We start from the raw sequence: 17,969 nt of genomic DNA on the forward strand, positions 1-17,969 counted from the left end.
AAGGCTGTAATTTCGTTTGTAAAAAAAATCTGAATTAAATCCGGTGTCCATACCACTAGACCCAACCAAAATTAACCATATTTAATTTTTTTTTTTTTTTAATAATAACGCGCACACTCAACTTAGCCGCGGGTGCCATGGACACACACATCGACAACCACAAATTACACCCAAACTCACGAGAGAAATAAATGTAGGCCATACAAATATTTCTCCCGGCCCGGGAATCGAACCTGGGACATCTGCGTGGCAGTAATCGTTCGGCCACGGAGGCAGTTAAAGATAAGAGAATTAAAGATCTGTAGTATTTAAGTTTGTCAGCAATGTTAAAAGGTTGTCAAGCACAACAAGGAGCTAGGAAAGAAATGGCAAATGTACTTATTTCTTAAAACATTGGCAATGATGCTTCTTTTTCCTTATCCAAACGTGCTAATGCACAATCGTACAATGGACTAACAGTGCCAACAGTTTGGGCACCCCGCCGCCAACTTTTTCCAATTTATCCAGCCCCATTTGAGCTATTTAAAGGACGTTAGTGCTTTATATTAATTTATTTGAATTGAATTGTAGCTGCTTGGTGGAACCCGGATGAGGCAGACCAAGAAAGAGACGGAGGGATGACTTGGAAAAAATCACAAAGACAGATTACTGTTTATAAGCATTGCAGTCTTCGTGACATCGTCTGATACCAGGTTATATAAGATAAAACTTGGCAAAGCATCCAGGTAAGCAAGTTGCAATTTGTGTAACACTCCCGAACAATACTTACGGAAAATTAAAAAGTTTAAGTTGATTTATAAAGTTAGAGGAAGTAAATGTAAATTGCTTCGCGTTTTTTCCAACACGAGAGAACATAATTTCAATAATTTATGAATACTTTTTTGAACTTTGGTTAACTTACATTTCCATTTGCACTTTGATTAAGGTACTCAAAAAGTATTTAACTATACTCGTCACTGTATGTAATGTTATTAATTTTAACTTAACAATATGGACTTAATTATTTATTAAGATGACAAGATATCACAGAAAAAAACATAAAAGCTAAAAACACACGATAAAGACTTGTACCTTTAATCACAAGTGATCAGTTGAGTATTATGGTATTAATATAAAGGCAATATATTTATTGCCCAGATTTGCATATAAATGGAAGCTCAATGTTTTAAATAATTCGGTTGCAGTTGTTTTATTTTGCACTTAGAATTTAAGTGTAACATGCGAAATTGATGTATAAATATGTACGTGTAAATTTATATCACATTACACATGCCGTGATAGAATAGAATAATTTATTTCATATTATCAATGTCTCAATATTACAATTAAAAATACAATGTCAAGTGATAATATGATCGTCACTAACGCAAACAATAATAATGATTATAAAATAAAGTAATATAACTACTGCTTGTCTAAATACAACGAAGTCAAGTAAAACAAAATTACAATTGTTTCAAAAGATACTCATCAACACTGTTTATTTCATTATCCAACAAAAGGAGTTATAGTCGGGTATTAAACGTTTCGCCGTTTGTAACACTCCAGGTTTGTGAGTAGATGTTCATAGAATCGGGAACCTATTACCCGCGTATTTCTCATTGCCAGTTCGGTACGTTTGGCGACGGATTTTAGTTTTCCAGCGTTTCACAACGCTCGGCCTACGCCTGTACGTCGCTCATAAGTACTCAAGTTTTGACGCGCATAAACTATTATATCATAGATGTATTGTGAGTACGTCCTCATTATATAGTATTTTTAAAAACGTCTCTGCTGGACTGACCTTTTTTATACCTACTATAGTTCTTAGTGCACGTTTTTGAAAATTAAAAAGCATTCGGCTCAGTTGAGTTACCCCACAGTGCGATGCCGTATGACATCAATGAATGGAAATATGCTAATTACGTCTGCCTAAATACCACACTGGATACAAGAGGTCGCAGTTTCCTGAGTGCGTATGTAGCACTTACAAGTTTTTCACACAGAAGTCTCGATGTGTATATAGCCTAATAGTTTGACCTACTGCCTTTTAGGCAGAGACCGTGGGTTCGAATCTGCAACTCTGAGTTTCTCGGAAATTATACTTGAAATTTTATTTGAAATTTAACATAGGCTTTTCCGGTGAAGGGACACATTGTGATGAAACCTGCACTGCAGAAGATTCACAATCCTCGGAAAAGTGAAGTCCCCAACCCGAATTGTGCAAGCGTAGCAGACTATGACCTCAGCCCTCACCTGAGAGGAGACCCGATGATGATGACGTAATATAAAACTTATATCATTATTCAAGAAAAATATCTTCATTTTTAAAGCAGCTACAGCAGGCGCAAATACACGGAAAAGCGCATCATTTCACACCATATCCAATCCATACTTGCTTGGAAATCAGAGCCATACCACAATGTGAACTTATTTTTATGTAATAAATGATAAATAAAGCCGTGATAAATAAAAAATAAATAAATTTACATCTGTACTCATCATTTTAATATCGAAGGCTTAATATCCGTTTTTCGTTGAGGACACAATTGTTTTATAAACGACATTTCTTAGTAAATCAATATTATCATTAAACATTTTCAGAAGAAAAAACTACCGTCATATCAGGCTCTTTATCATGTTTTTTCTTGTTTGATAGCAGCAAAAGTAAATAGACACAAGGAACTCAATATGGGGTGTTTATTGAAACACGGGCTATCGCAGACTGGTTTATTCTTTGTAAGACACATTGGGGTAGTCAACATCATTTTCTATAAATACCGTACATTACATTTTTCTCCTCTTTAAATTGAACTATATGGAAACGAACCTTAGCTTATAATAACAATTAACACTTGTTTTAGATAGACTTAGTCCAACGAAGATTTATTTTCATCTTCGTTAACAACTATGTGTTTGTGTTATCCAGACATGCGGTTCAACATACGTGTTTACTTAACTACTTATTTTTAATATGGGACCGTAATGTCATAGGGTGCGTTCTTGAGCTTTGAGGTAGCGATCGAGTGCCGTTGATAGTACCAGCAGTGCCAGGCTCAAGCGCGGGCTCTGGCAGCATCGGCTTTCGTTCGTCCAATGTAGCGTCGCCCCGCTCCCCAGCGGGTGATGTAGCCGACTTAAAGGAGTCCTCTTCCCTATTTATTTCATTGACGATTGAGTTTTCGTTTGTAATAGATGATAACGAATAACGACAGTTCCTTGCGCTGTTGTTAATTATCATTTGATCGACATGTCTCTTACACTTGCCGCCATCTTTAGTCTGAACCACATACGACACCGGTCCCGTCCTATCCAAAACGATCGCGTCCCTCCACTTAACTTTATCAGCAGTATAGTCTAAAATCGTCACCGAGTCCCCCGAGTCTACGCTGGCTGGCGTATAGGCTGTGAGACCTCTGTGAAAAGTATTTGCGGGTAAGCGTGAGATAAATCGAACTTGAAGTATTGCTTCCCCCAAGGAGGGTAGTAAAATATCTTCAATACGCGGGAGTGGATAGTGAAAGTCCTTTAATAACGGGTTAACAGTAATTTTGTAATCTCCGCAGATGCGGATGTCACCGTTTTTTTTAACAATCGGAACAATAGGCGTTCCATAATCAGAACTCTCTACCTTCGTAATGACTTCGTCTCGTTGCAATCGTTCGACCGTCTCGCGCATAGCGAGCGGCAGTGGCCGCGCCTTTACAAAAACGGGAGTTTTGTCGGATAAATGGAACTGCATGCGCCTAGTACCTAGCCCACCAGCAAACACTTCCGGAAATTCTCTTAGTACAAAACAACATCATCGGGACCTTCCTCTTTTAAAATATGACAACATGACATATCCAGTTTTAACCGTCTAACCCACGTTCGACCCATAAGTGGGGGCCACTGTTTTTAATAACAAACCGCTGTAGATTTTGTATTATAGATGCATATGTAACTTTTACTACAATAAAACCCAACGGTTGGATGACGTTGCCAATAAGGTTAAGTTTCTTCTTTCTTATGGTAAGATGTGAAAACAGTTTATCATAACACTTAAGTGATATTGCCGAAATTCTGCTTCCCATGTCTACTTCAAAAACAATATCCTGTGCGTTCACTTTTAAACACACACGATACGGGCTATCTTCGCGATCACCACACATTTTATAAAACGCCTCACTGTCGTCTGAATCATTGATAAAGAACTGACCTTTCGACTTCGCTCCCTTGTCTCCAGCGTACTTACTGCACGCCGCCTTCAAATGACCTTTCTCTTAGCATTGGTCGCACGTATAATTCTTAAATCGGCACTTCGCTGCTGCATGCCCTGTGTGTCCACAGCGCGGGCAAGCGTGCTCGCCGCCGAAACCGCGCGACTCGCCCGCCGCGCCGGCAGAGCCGGCCGCGCCATCCACCGCAGCACAGCTAAAAGCTGTCGCTGGCGGTGCGGTCACACGCCGTCGGTGGCGCGCTGCCGCTACCCGGTGCAATCCCTCGATGCCACCACAAACACACAAACGATACCACCGCTGCGTGCTTGTCCGCATCTTCGAGCGCCAGCGCGAGCTCCACTGCACGTTTGTAATCTAAATTCTTTTCAGCGAAAAGCCTGGACCTCATATGCTCGCTGGCGAGTCCCGATACGAACTGATCTCTCAAACATACTTCTAGCGGACTAGTTTTGATTTCTTCGAATTCACAGGTTTTCGCTAAATGTTTTAAATTCTGTAAGTATTCCTTAATAGACTCGCCTTCCAGTTGCGTCCTCTGCCGAAATACATGGCGCTCTGCGATCTCCGACCATTGCGGTTCCAAGTGGTTTTAACTAATTTCTGTAATTCCTCGAAAGTTTTGTTTTCTGGCACCTCGGGAGCACACAAATCACACATTAACTCGTAACACTCTTCACCCACATGCGTCACTAGAACTGCCCCGTGCAATTTATTTTCAATTGCATCTAAAGGCATAAACTGTTGCACCCGTCTACAATATGCCATCCAGTTATGTTTACCGATCTCTGAAAATTGAAGCGTTGATTTTTCCTACAGGCATTTTAGGTCCGATGTAACGATGTAAATTTTTACTTAATTACCGCGACTGCGCCAAATGGGCTGTTTATTGAAACACGGACTATCGCAGACTGGTTTATTGTTTGTTAGACACATTGGAGGTAGTCAGCATCAGTTTCTATAAATACCGTACATTACACAATAGATATATGTTTCAACATGATTGAGGAACTCAAATAAAACGGTTAAAAGTACACACAATAAATAAGTGCATCGAAAAGATCGATGCGTAAGAGACATGTCAGAATCCTACGATTCAAGTAGAGGACCGTAGGCTCTTAACCTTATTATATAATTTGTAACTGTATAATCACCATCAAAATGTTGTTATTATTATGTTCTATTTGCTTTAAAAAACGTGCAATTTTAGCCACTAGTAGGGCACGACAGGGCGCGACTTTTATTCACATATTTCGCTTTACTTCACTCATGTGAAGCAAAGCGCTTAGTGCGCACGGGATGTATATCAACGACATAAGGATGGAGTGTTCTGGACCTTCTAGCCGATCGAAGGAGAAACGTTGAGGGTGTAACCAAATTGAAAAGTTCCTGTGCAATCTCCCCGAAATGTATCCGATAGAAAACCAACAAGCAGTCTACTTTTCTGCTATGGTCGAGATTTTGAAGTTCCGACTCCACAAGAGAGTTATTGTTTCTAAGTCTCTTTACCTTTCGCTCCACCGTATCCAAAGAAGCTAACTGGTAATGGTGGCAGCAGGTGGAGGCAAATCTAACACCACACTATTCAAATGTACACATTTTCAAAAATGTATCTTTAAAAACATTTGGATGGTGCCTAAAAAGTCATGTATGTATTGATTATCGTAATCAAAACAAAATAATTATTTTAACTTGCTAAACTTTGAATCGCCTTATCGTTGCATAACAATAAGCAATAACGTTGAGTTTTGGCGATATTACTCTTTACTTTATTTATCTATTAAACAATATTGTAAAACAAATATGGTGCAATCAGACGCTTAAAAATATCGAGTGTTTACCCGATACAAGGTCATGATGATAATGAAACGCGCTAGACTTGCGGCTACGCGTGTTATATAAACATTATGTCATCCACCGTTCGTGACTCACTTCACGTCTGTTATTCTAACCAAAATGACGTCTATGTTGATATTCATTTGTGTAATAAGTAGTGCGTTTTCTGCAAGGATATTAGGATTTTTTCCTATACCTTCAATTAGCCATCAAGTTGTATTCAGAGCTTATACTCAGGAATTAGCAAAAAGAGGGCATGAGCTGGTAATTATAACACCAAATCCTGCTTTGCCTAAAGAAAGACCTAAAGATAATATAACAGAAATAGATGTAGGTTTTTCTTATGAATACATAACTGATTATGTATCGAAAATTGATATATATAAAAGAGGAGTAATAGCCGATGTCGACACTGTAGCATATTCATTATACAAAGGATTTGTTCATCTTATACGTGAAGATTTAGAGTTTCCTGAAGTGAAGAAAATTGTGGAAGACAAAGATCAACATTTCGATTTGATAGTGACTGAAGGGATTTTGAGTCTGCCGTTGATTTTAAGTTACTTTCACAAAGCGCCTGTAATTCAAATAACATCATTTCACGCATCACCTGAGAACTGGGCAACGGTAGGCGCATTAACCGGTCATCCAGTTTTTTATCCAAATTTCAATAGGAACAAATTTGGAAAATTAAGTCTTATGGAAAGTGTACGAGAACTTTTTTACGAATTCAAGCTTAGATATGAATTTTGGAGAGTGAAAAATGAGGAGGACAGAATTATTAAAGAACTATATGGACTACAAGCACCAAGTATAGATGAGTTGAAAGACAATGTTGACATGTTATTTGTGAATACAAATGTAATGTTTGCAAACAATAGACCTGTACCTCCCAGTGTTGTTTATTTGGGAGCTCTGCATTTATTGCCTCTGAAAGAGATACCACAAGTAAGAACAGTTTCAAAAAACCTTTTACTTTCATATCACGTACTGTTTGTATTTTATGGTACTTATAACAAGGTAAATTCTGTATCGATTTCAGGACCTAAGAACTTACCTAGACAATTCAAAAACAGGAGTAGTATACGTAAGTCTAGGAACTAACGTACCCACTTCAAAATTGGATAAAGAAATGTTAGATGCCTTCCTAAATGCCTTCGAAAGTTTACCATATGATATTATATGGAAGGTTGATGGTGATCATTTGAAAGATTTGCCGAAAAATGTAAAGATTCAGAAATGGTTTCCACAAAGAGATTTGCTGGGTGAGTTGTCTGATGGATTTCTTTTGATAAAATACGGTTAATTTATTAAGCTGATTAGGTTTTGTTCTTTAATTACATATTACTGAATAGATGAACGGTTCCAATTGAACACAAGTTCGTTCCGTTTATTCCTTTGTCCATCATTTTTTTATCTCACTGGATCTCTTCGTACAGATTTATTACACAATGATATTATGTTATCCTCAAAAAAATATACATTTTTTATCAAAAATATATTTTAATTTCAGTACACCCAAACGTAAAAGTATTTATAACACAAGGTGGCCTCCAATCTACAGATGAAGCTATCGATGCAGGTGTACCTTTAGTTGGTATACCAATGCTAGGAGACCAATTTTTCAATGTCCACAAATACGTTGAGCTTGGTATTGGAGTTAAAGTAAACTCTATGACTATTACAGCTGAAGAGTTGACTGAAGCTGTCAACACTGTAATAAAGGATGGCAGGTGAGTGAATACGTGAAATTTGTTCAACTTAAATATCCAAGTCTTTATATAGCAAAGAATAATAAACAAAAATGAGAAATGAAAGATTTTTTTCAGATCTAACTCGCGTATATTTATTTTTTCAAACAAACCAACTTTTCGGGCCCTTTACAGTTACAGGTCCTATGATTACGGCTGACTTACTTGGTCGCGGAATCTATAAAGGGTCCGAAATGTTGGTTTCGTTGATTTAGATCTACTCTAAAAAAAATTGTTTCATTTCCTATAATATAACAATCGCAAAAACCTAAGAACTCGAGAAGAATGACAAATTTATTCAAAAACTTATGAATATTTACGGTTCTGCCAAATATCTCGTCCTTCTCTGCATGGACTACCGACAAAACCACGCCGCTTTTAGATTTTTAACAGAGTCTGGTGTAATGTGATAATATTTATGATAAAATAAAGAAAGCAAATGTAACGACAAGAGTTTTGTGAATAAATTCCGTTAAAATCATATTTTGTATCTCAACAGTTACAGAAAAAACATCCTACGGCTAAGATCAGTAATGCGCGACCAGCCCGAGAAGCCTATTCAACGTGCAATGTGGTGGACGGAGCATGTGCTGCGGCACGGTGGCGCACGGCATTTGCGTGCGCCCACGGCCAATATGTCCTGGGCACAATACCTCATGATAGATTTTATCCTCTCTATACTTCTTATAATCTTTGGGATACCCATAGCATGTTATATGGTTTTAAAGTCCTGTTTACGGATATTTTTTAAGAGTAAAAGTAGGAAGCATAAATTAAATTAAATACGTACCTTGTTAGATAATGATATATCACATTATTATGATAGTTTTAAATAAGAGCCTACGAAACAAAGAGTTTTTTTTTTTATATACGTACGACATTACGTACACTTACACCTGTATTCATACTGGCGCCCTTGGATTCCCGTTGGGGAAAGTAGAGACTATCGATCGCCACTTAGCACGATCCTAACAAACCTTTCTTGCCTCACTTACATTCATCAGCCTTTTTACATAGGTCCTCTCTTTCTTCCCAGCCTTTTTAAGAACACTCATTTAATCTAAGATTTTTTTCATGACTGTCTTCTTCCAATGATGCTTTCTACGTTAGCTCTATATTACATTTCTATTGTCAATCTACATTCATTCATCCGTTTCATGTTAATCGATACCAATATTGTATTATTAGCGCGATGTGTATGTAATATTTACTTAAGTAATATCACTTTCTGCATTTTTTTTACTCTATAAGTGCAATAAACAACATTTTAAGAAACTAATCGTGGCCTTGAAGTTGTTACTCTTTAGTCAAATGACAAAGGTACTTTTATTACCAAACTATCTTCACCCAAATTCTGTGCCTACAACAGTATACAAATAACTTAAAAAAATTCGATCGAAAAACTTAAACAGTCGCCACAAACACTTCGCCATCTATCATCGACGAGCTAAAGAGATAGAAAATAACATTCACAATTACGACACGGTAGCAAAAAGTGGATTTTGTGTGTGTGATGTGACAACGTACCAAAACAAGTTTTTATTTACCTAAATGCTATCATATCAGTCGATATAGGCGATTATTTTACTTCATCACTGCATGGTAATGTGATTTTGAATGACATAGATATCAAAGCATTTATTATGAGAAGTTGTGACATTTCTTTGTGAATTAAAAAAAATTTTTAATGTCTATAAGTCAAAACTGGACATGTTAGCTCCGAAGATATACTACCTAATGTTCCGTGTTGAATTTCCTTTGTGGCGGTTCGGTTTATAAAGATTTTTTCCAATAATCTTTAAATAAATGCAGCTGTAAAAGTGAACAAAAATACAACGAAAGCAGAACATACTCGTATCACAAAGTTTTTACGAACGAAGGTTCAGGAGACTTGTATTAAATTCCGATAATTAAGTAAAACTATTATAAATCATCTTCCACGGCTCAGCTACCGAACTTGGCCGCCGTTACCAAAAACGGCACTCTTTCCTACTCCGTTAGATACGCGGTGGTTTATATAATAAATGCGTGCATTGATTTATTTTTACGATAATGTTTCATATTGTATTCATTCCATTATTATTTGTCTGAAACTTATCTAAGTTGCTACGCCCATGCCTGCAAAATTGTTTTAAATATTGGATCCCACATACGGATCATCTTTAAGGAGGTCAATGCCGTGACCGATCAAGCTGGTCCAAAGCAGGTTTGGAACTTTTTCAGTGACATTGCAACACTGGTAAGTTTCGAGATGTTGGTACCTTAATTTTTTTATCTTTAAAAAATGTCAATACTGATAGTACTTATAATCAAAACCGATCAGAGGCGGCATTAAATAGATAAGTAATATTAACGCTTTGTCAATGTAAGTGAAAATGATAAGTATTACCGAAGCTATATATTTATCGGTAATTTTTGCTGGGACTCTATTCTTTTGTCATGTATTTGGCGCTTTATTTATGAATATAGTTGCCGTTGTTTTAGTCATGTGTGCTATAATTTTGCATATATATGCCAGTTATTTACATGAATTGGAAATAAATGACTTTTCAATACATGATAATACATAAAATGCAATAATTTATTTCGTATTTTTTTTGTTTTTATTTTGAACTTACTTAAAGCGCATGTCTTATTTACTAAACACTGTCAATTTGTGTTTTTTTTTAAACGTTTAACAAAAAATATTTTACTTTTCATAATGACTACTTTAGTAGCAGTAGAGCTTCTTGTGAAAGAGTTCGTCCAGGGAAGTACAGCCACGTTACCTATTTCTGCCGCCAAGCAGTAATATTAGCATTGCTGTTTTCCGGTTTTGAAGAGTACCTAATGGTACTGGTGAAATTACAGGCACATGAGACTTGTCAACTAATGTCTCAGAGTAACTGGCGCAGTGGCGGTGCCCCTCAAATTTTTGCAATTTAAAGTTCTGAGTGACAATGCAACTGTTATGGACAGGCCTGTAGCTTACCATACGGTGCATGACATGTCCGTCCAATCACTTGATATTATAAAAAAAGGCTAGAATGAGTTCTTTTTTTCACATTTAATTATTTTTAGGATGCTGTGAACTGGGGCTTTGAGTCGAGCTGCATTTCCAGTTCCCGGGCAATAATTGAGATTCTATACAGTTTCGAAAATTCTAGGAAAAACCAGACTTTCGGGACTATTTCATAAATAGATTTCTGTACTTGTAGGGATCACGGTTTTGATTATTTCAATTACAAAATTAAAAATTTAAACAATTTTTTTAAGCTTAACTTTAACATTAATTTGTCTGCGCCTACCTAATATACAATAGCAAACTTATGGTTAAGTGAAAGTAGTATTAAGGTTCAACCGCATCATAACGCAATGTTTTGTTGGGTCCGTTCGTTATGCGCCCTATATGCTCCCGGTTTGCGTTAGGTACGATTTAAAAGCTTTAATAAACTGTACTGGCAGACACAAAACTGAAATATTAGCCGCTATGAAACTAATTTGAAATAACCTGAATATAAAAAACTTTGTTTGTACACATGGTCAAATAAGTATCAAGTCACAATTATTTAAATCCTTTGTTTATACAGTAACGAGATCACATCACGATATCATTGTTTAAATCAAAATAAGCTTTTTTAACATTCCTTTTCTACTAATGTAAATAGTACAAGCCCTCCCTCCAGTGTAGTCCTCCAATGTAAACAATAATAATAATGTTAATCGACAATATTTTTGTATTATCATGGTATTTATCTACCATACAAGAGAATGAAGTGTATGTAATATCTATTTATATAATCGATGCAATATCGCTTTCTGCATATTTATTAATTTTATAAGCGTAATAAACAAAATTATAAGAAATTATTCGTGACCTTGAAGTTGATACTTTTTAGTCAGATGACACAGATACTTTTGTTAGCAAACTATCTTCACCCAATTACTTACTGTGAAGTTCAGTAACATAATTAAGTCGTTTATTGCGCCTACAATAGTATATAAGCATAACTTTAAAAAACATTTTTCGAAAAACTTAAACAGTCGTCACAAACACTCCGTCATCTGTCATCGACATTGAAAGAGACAGACAAGAATCCTTGGCATTAGTCACAACCATAGATTATCTATGGTCACAACTACGACACGGTAGAATATGTAAATAAAGATGTCTAGTATCGTAACACGTACTATCAGAGTTTCCTACGATAATCAACCTAAAATTCAGGAGCTCATAGCCTTTAGAAAGATAGACAGCTAATAACATGCGATCAAATTAAAGAGTATGGTAGTAATATCACGTGCGATACTCACTACTGAATATTGTATTTGACCGGTTAACCCGACGCCATTACAACTACGTTTACTTAGCTTGTTGTAAATGACAGCTGAAGTTTGTTTACTTTCAGATAATTACTTCATACTATCGTATTCAGTGTTGAATTTGCTTTATGGCGTCTCAGTTTATAAAAGATTTTCTCTTATAATCTTTAAATAAACAAAACGGCAAAGGTGAACGAAATTACAACAAAAAGCAGTGGTCTAAAAAAAGAAGGACACAACAAGAAATTCTTACGAACCAGGGAGCAGGAGATTTAGAATAAATTTTTACGTATATTATAAACCGTTTTCCACGGCTCAACAATCCAACTTGGCCTCCGTCACCAAAAACAATACTGTGGCCCTGTACTCCCGTTCTCCGAACCAAAATAGAAGGCAATGTCAAGTATGACGCTTCATTCGCATCACGTGTCTTTACATTTAGTCGAGTATTACATAGGTATTTGATAGTAATTGTTTTAGACGGATATCGGATGGAGAACCTTGTTGACTTAAGAAAGAAAATAAATACGCGTATATATTTATTCTTACGACAATATTCCATATTGTATGCATTTCATATTTAAGTTGTTGCGCCCACACTCGCACAAGCTTGCGAACTATTAGAATCCCACGCACGGGTCGTCTATAAAGAGGTTAAGACCGTAGCCGACCAATATGGTCCAAATTGGTTTTGGAATCTTTTCATTGACATTGCTACGCTTAAGTACAGCTAGTTTATTAATAACATCGAGTATATAACCAGAAATAGAGACGAAATGTCCTTTAATTTGTTTGAAAACTATTCTACCAAATCATTACGGTGACAACTGCGCTCCGATTGGCCAGCCCGAATTCGGAACAATTGACGGGTGACGTCAATTGTTTCACTTCATATCGCCTAGTTTAACTTGAGCTTTGCTATAATGGCTGAAAATTTAAAAATTACATAATATTTAATTAGGTACCGATTTCGTTACGTTTGTTTTGTAATTAGATGTTTTGCTGTTTTTCCCACACCACCGAATGGAACAGCCCCCCATTGTTAGAGATATTATGTTTATTACAATAAAGTAATATATGAAAAACACATAGACATAGAATGTTTTTGGAATATACGGAGACGTACGCACAGGTCAGTTGTTGACGCTGTACTATTTCAGCTTTCTAATTTGTGATTTAAGCGCAAATAAGAGTTGATATTTAATAGTGATATAAGGCCCATTTACCTGATGAGTAGCCAGTTATGAATGGCCCTTTGTTCGTCACTATTTCTGGTTATGTACTCGATGATTAATAAGTATAGGAAGTATAACTGGTATTTGCAATTTTAATAATAAAGAAAATTATGTATTAAAGTACGCACATCAAAAATTTCTAGCGATCAATCACAAAAGAATTCTCTCAAGCCTTTGATCCCTAAACATTTTTGAACAGTGTACATTATTATATTATGTTTCGTTCTTTGTATTTTAATTTAAATATATAAGTAATGTTAACTCTTTATCAATGTAAATGAAAATGTCTACTATTACAGACGCCATAATATGTATACTGGGAATATTTGCTTGTATTCTATTTTGGTCACTTAGTGAGTGATATAGTTTCCATTATTACACTGTGTTTTAGTGTTTTGTATGCATATGTCATTTACACGTATTAGAAATAGATAAGTATATAATATCGACGTTTAGCGAACAACACCGTATAAAAAATTTGGAGTATTTTTTTTGTATAATTTAAATGACGGGTCGAATAAGTCGAGTGCCTGGTGGTAAGCGACACGCCTGTCCATGATAGTTGCAGTGCCACTCAGAGCTTTAAACCACAAAGATCTAGATGGACGGACTCTGTCACGACGAGCTGTACTGCTGCTAAAAATGAAGTATTTTTTTAATTAAAGGGTTACGCAGAGTTACCAGTGAACGTGTTAAATTAATCACTTTGAAAAAAATATATAGTAAAATTTAGGATATACAATGGATATACACTGATTTTTATAGGGTGTAAAAACACGATTCCTAAATATTTTCACTATAGAAAAAAAACACAAACTTCGAAATTTTACAAGAATACCGCTGTATTCAATAGAGACTTTGCATACACCAATGACTTTTTTATATCAACTGAACTAAATAAAACACGCATAGTATACGATATGTATTTTTCAAATGGCTTTGATGGCGTTTGTAAAAAAAATAATTCTAAAATAAAGCCAGTGTCCTTGCCCCTCGACCCAAGCAAAATGAACCATACTAGTATGGGAAAAATTTAATTCCAGCTGAGGAAGAATCGACTCTTAAATAATTTTAATATAATTAGCTTAGAATAATAACGCATAGAAACCTAGTCCGCACACGCTAAGTGAGGCAAATTGAAGCGCGCCAAAAGGGCCTACCCGAGCGGGCGGGCCTTCAGTGCTCAAGGTCAAGTTGCACCGCGAACAGATCTAGAATTTTAGCTAAAAATTACGAAATGTGCGGTAAATAAAAGTGTAAAAATATGTCAGACAAACATAAAATAGATACTAACATCACATTCTACAAGGAAGTAACGCGTTTCAACTTGTATTTTTACATAAATATTCACTAAAACCGAAAATTAACCTACTACTAAAACTAGCCTACATGAATTTGATTTTTACCTCACTTGTGACAGTTCGTTTGATACGAAACTATCATTCTATGCGTTATTATTCTAAGATAATTAGGTAATTTTAAAGGGGAGTGAAAAAATGGCGCATGTTATTGCATATAAGATTTTCTAATCTATAATAAATAATAGGTGCTCTATTTATGGATAATACATAAGGGTGTATGAGTTGGTTGTACAATTTTATTGATATTCACGTTTTATTTGGACTAGAGTAACTATAAAAAATAAGAATCGCCAATACACAATATAATAATCGACGATATTGTTGTATTGATATATGCTAATACATAGTACAACAACTTATTTCGTATTACTTTTATGTCTATTGTGAATCCAATTGAATTAATTATTTAAGGCGCGTGACAATAAACACTGTCAAGTTAATTTGTGTTTTTTAAACGTCAAACGAAAAATTTTTCGCGTTTCATAATAACTAGAATAATTTGACAATTACAGGATAATAAAATTATGCTAAATATTGTTAATAGAATAAGTTTTTTTCATATTTAATTCTTTTTAGGATGCTGAGAACTATAGGGCTATATTTCAGTCTAGCTGCATTTCTGCTTCCCGGGAAAAAAATGAGATTCTATGCAGTTTCGGAAATCGTAGAAAAAACGAGACTATTTCAAAAGTAGATTTCGATATTTTTAAGGATATTAAATCATGTTTTTTTTATTAAATATTTAAGTTCTATAATTTTATCAAATCAAAAATTGTTCATTAATTTGTCTGCGCCTACTAGTTTACAATAGCAAACTTATCGCAAAGTAAAAGTGGTATTAAGTTACGATCTTCACTTGGTGTCTGTCATTCTTTTATGACGTTAATTACACACAATTTTGAGATTTACTTTTAATCTTTTTATTGAAAATTCCCTGGCAAACAAAAATGATTTAAGATTTTTTTCTTTTACGTTTTTAATGATGGAGTGCACGAATAGAGTCTCCTCACAATGACAGTGTTGTAACTCTAAATATATAAAATTCAAGATTCTAACTTACTGAAACGTAAAATTTGTCCTTAGAATATTGTAAGAAGCAATTGCAAGATATGTACTTAACTCAAAATGGGAGACACTTTATGTGAACTACCTTACCTATTGTTGCCGCCAAGCAGTAATGTCAGCATTAATGTGTCTAAACAATTGTATTTAAAAATAAAAGAGAAACAATAAACGATGGTGTAGTAGTATTTGTGAAAAGTTTAATCTCTTTTTCTGTTACTAAACACAATTTTCCAGAAACTAACTGTTTGATTATTAAAATTGCAAATCATACAGCAATAATCTCGATTTATCGTCCCCATTGTTTTAAGCAAAATATAACCACCTTCCTGAGTTCCCTGAACGATATTTTAAGATCGCTAGCATCTTTTCAGACAATTATTTTAACTGGCGACATCAACATTGAATTGAATTGAATATTGCTCCAGGTAGCAGTGAAGGATACAGCGATGATTATTGTAATCTTTTAGCCATGCACGGAGTGCTTCCTGCACATACATTTTTTACTCGGGATTCAACATGTCTAGACCATCTTATTTTAAAATCTAAAAAGTAAAATATTACTTTGATAATTGCATCATTTATTACGGATCACAAGCCAATATTGTTGCCATAGACTCTACGTTACCAAAACGTCCCTCACGTGTCATTGCAAAAACTGATTATGCTGCCGTTGATATCACGATGTCTAACATTGACTTTACCTCTGTTCTCTCCTGTAATGATTGTTACACTGCTGCATTCATTCTTGCTATACTCTTGGCGCAGACACTGGTCTCAAACACCAAAACTTTGAAGTTGTCACGTCGGTTTTCAATACTTAAGCCTTGGATTACATGGATACACGCGATGCGCTCCTCCTACCGCAAAATGGCGGCTATTTGGTAGCGCAAATTAGAAAAGGATTCACTTTAAATACAAGTTTTTAAAAATGAAAATTATTATTCTGCATTGCTAAATAAATACCCTCCATACTACAATAAAAACATCTCAAATAAAATGCAGTAATACACCGCAAATCCTGCACTTAAAAAGCACTAATGAAATTTTTGGTGTACTTGGGTAAATATGATAATATTCCGTTTGAGTGGTTCTAATGTTTACCATGAAATTACTCCTTAAAGTATAGTTTATAAACATTTATATTCAGGGTAAACTTAAAAAACGCACCTTACGGTATGTTTTCAATAAATAAACACCGACATCACCAGCCCAAACAATAACACACACGATTGTCGTGACGTATTTTTGAAGTTGTTTATTTTTTTTAAATGACAGAGTAGTTACCGAAATAGCAATTAGTATTAGTTCTTTTACCTGTTATATCATCGATATCCGATAAATCTACATACATCTAAATACTTATATGGTATTCGGAAAGCGCTCTAATGCGCTGCCTACTATTGATCTCTTACTTATTGCTCATGACTCTCTTGATAGATTTAATCGTGATGGATGCTTGTGCCCCGCTCTGCAATCCGTACAAGATTTCAAATATTTGGGTGTAAATATTGACCAACATATTAATTTTAAAAATCATATCCAACTTCTCTTAAGCCGTGTTCGAAAGTTAATATATTTTTTGAAAACTTTACGTCATATAGCCAATTTTAATGTTCTTAAGATGGTATACTTTGTTTTGTGTCAAACCGTTCTTCTTTACTGCATTCCCTCCTGGGGTGGTCGGTGGCAAAATCGGCTCTTATGAAAGTGGACGAGGTCAACGAACAGTTTTGAAAGTAGCGACATTCCGACCTTTCCTTTTTCCGCCTCGTCTCTCGACTCAACTTTTCCAAGATTGGCAAGTTCTATCTGTACTGTCCACCATCTTTTTGTTCTATACAGCATCCTGAAGATGCATTCGCAGATATAGTACGACCAATCTCGGATAATTAATTTACGACGCCACGATCGGGTGTGCAGTTATTCGGGGTGGTCTACGTTTTTTGCCCAGCACTTCTTCGGTTTCTTCGGGCCCTTCTTATATGACAAGTGTAATGGTGATTTACAAATTTATCAGCTAAACAAGTTTGAATGTAGGAATGTGGTCACTAAATGGTTATTGACTTTGTCATATCAGGACACTGAAAACCTACTTCATGTTCCATTATAGTGAATACCTTATATACTATATACATATATATACTCGCTTTCTCTCACTCACATACGCACACACACGCACACACACACACACACACACACACACACACACACACACACACACAC

General features: G+C 35.5%; 1 protein-coding gene across 1 annotated transcript; it reads left to right on the forward strand.

Moving 5' to 3' along the window:
* Positions 1–6,152: 6,152 nt before the first annotated feature.
* LOC113227370 (UDP-glucuronosyltransferase 2B14-like) lies at positions 6,153–9,127 on the forward strand. The gene is made up of 4 exons (XM_026460265.1): positions 6,153–6,980; positions 7,075–7,297; positions 7,546–7,765; positions 8,283–9,127. The coding sequence occupies exons 1-4, from the start codon at positions 6,153–6,155 to the stop codon at positions 8,563–8,565; spliced, it is 1,554 nt and encodes a 517-aa protein (XP_026316050.1). The 3' UTR covers positions 8,566–9,127.
* Positions 9,128–17,969: the final 8,842 nt, after the last annotated feature.

The sequence above is a fragment of the Hyposmocoma kahamanoa genome, unplaced genomic scaffold (genome assembly GCF_003589595.1).
Source record: "Hyposmocoma kahamanoa isolate Upper Pololo Valley unplaced genomic scaffold, ASM358959v1 210, whole genome shotgun sequence".
NCBI lineage: Eukaryota > Metazoa > Arthropoda > Insecta > Lepidoptera > Cosmopterigidae > Hyposmocoma > Hyposmocoma kahamanoa.

Bases quoted from the DNA above. Each gene is read 5' to 3' on its own strand.
- LOC113227370 (XM_026460265.1), top strand. From the start codon at position 6,153: ATGACGTCTATGTTGATATTCATTTGTGTAATAAGTAGTGCGTTTTCT. The intron at 6,981-7,074 runs GTAAGAACAGTT...TATCGATTTCAG, and splicing joins CTCTGAAAGAGATACCACAA to GACCTAAGAACTTACCTAGA. The intron at 7,298-7,545 runs GTGAGTTGTCTG...TTTTAATTTCAG, and splicing joins TCCACAAAGAGATTTGCTGG to TACACCCAAACGTAAAAGTA.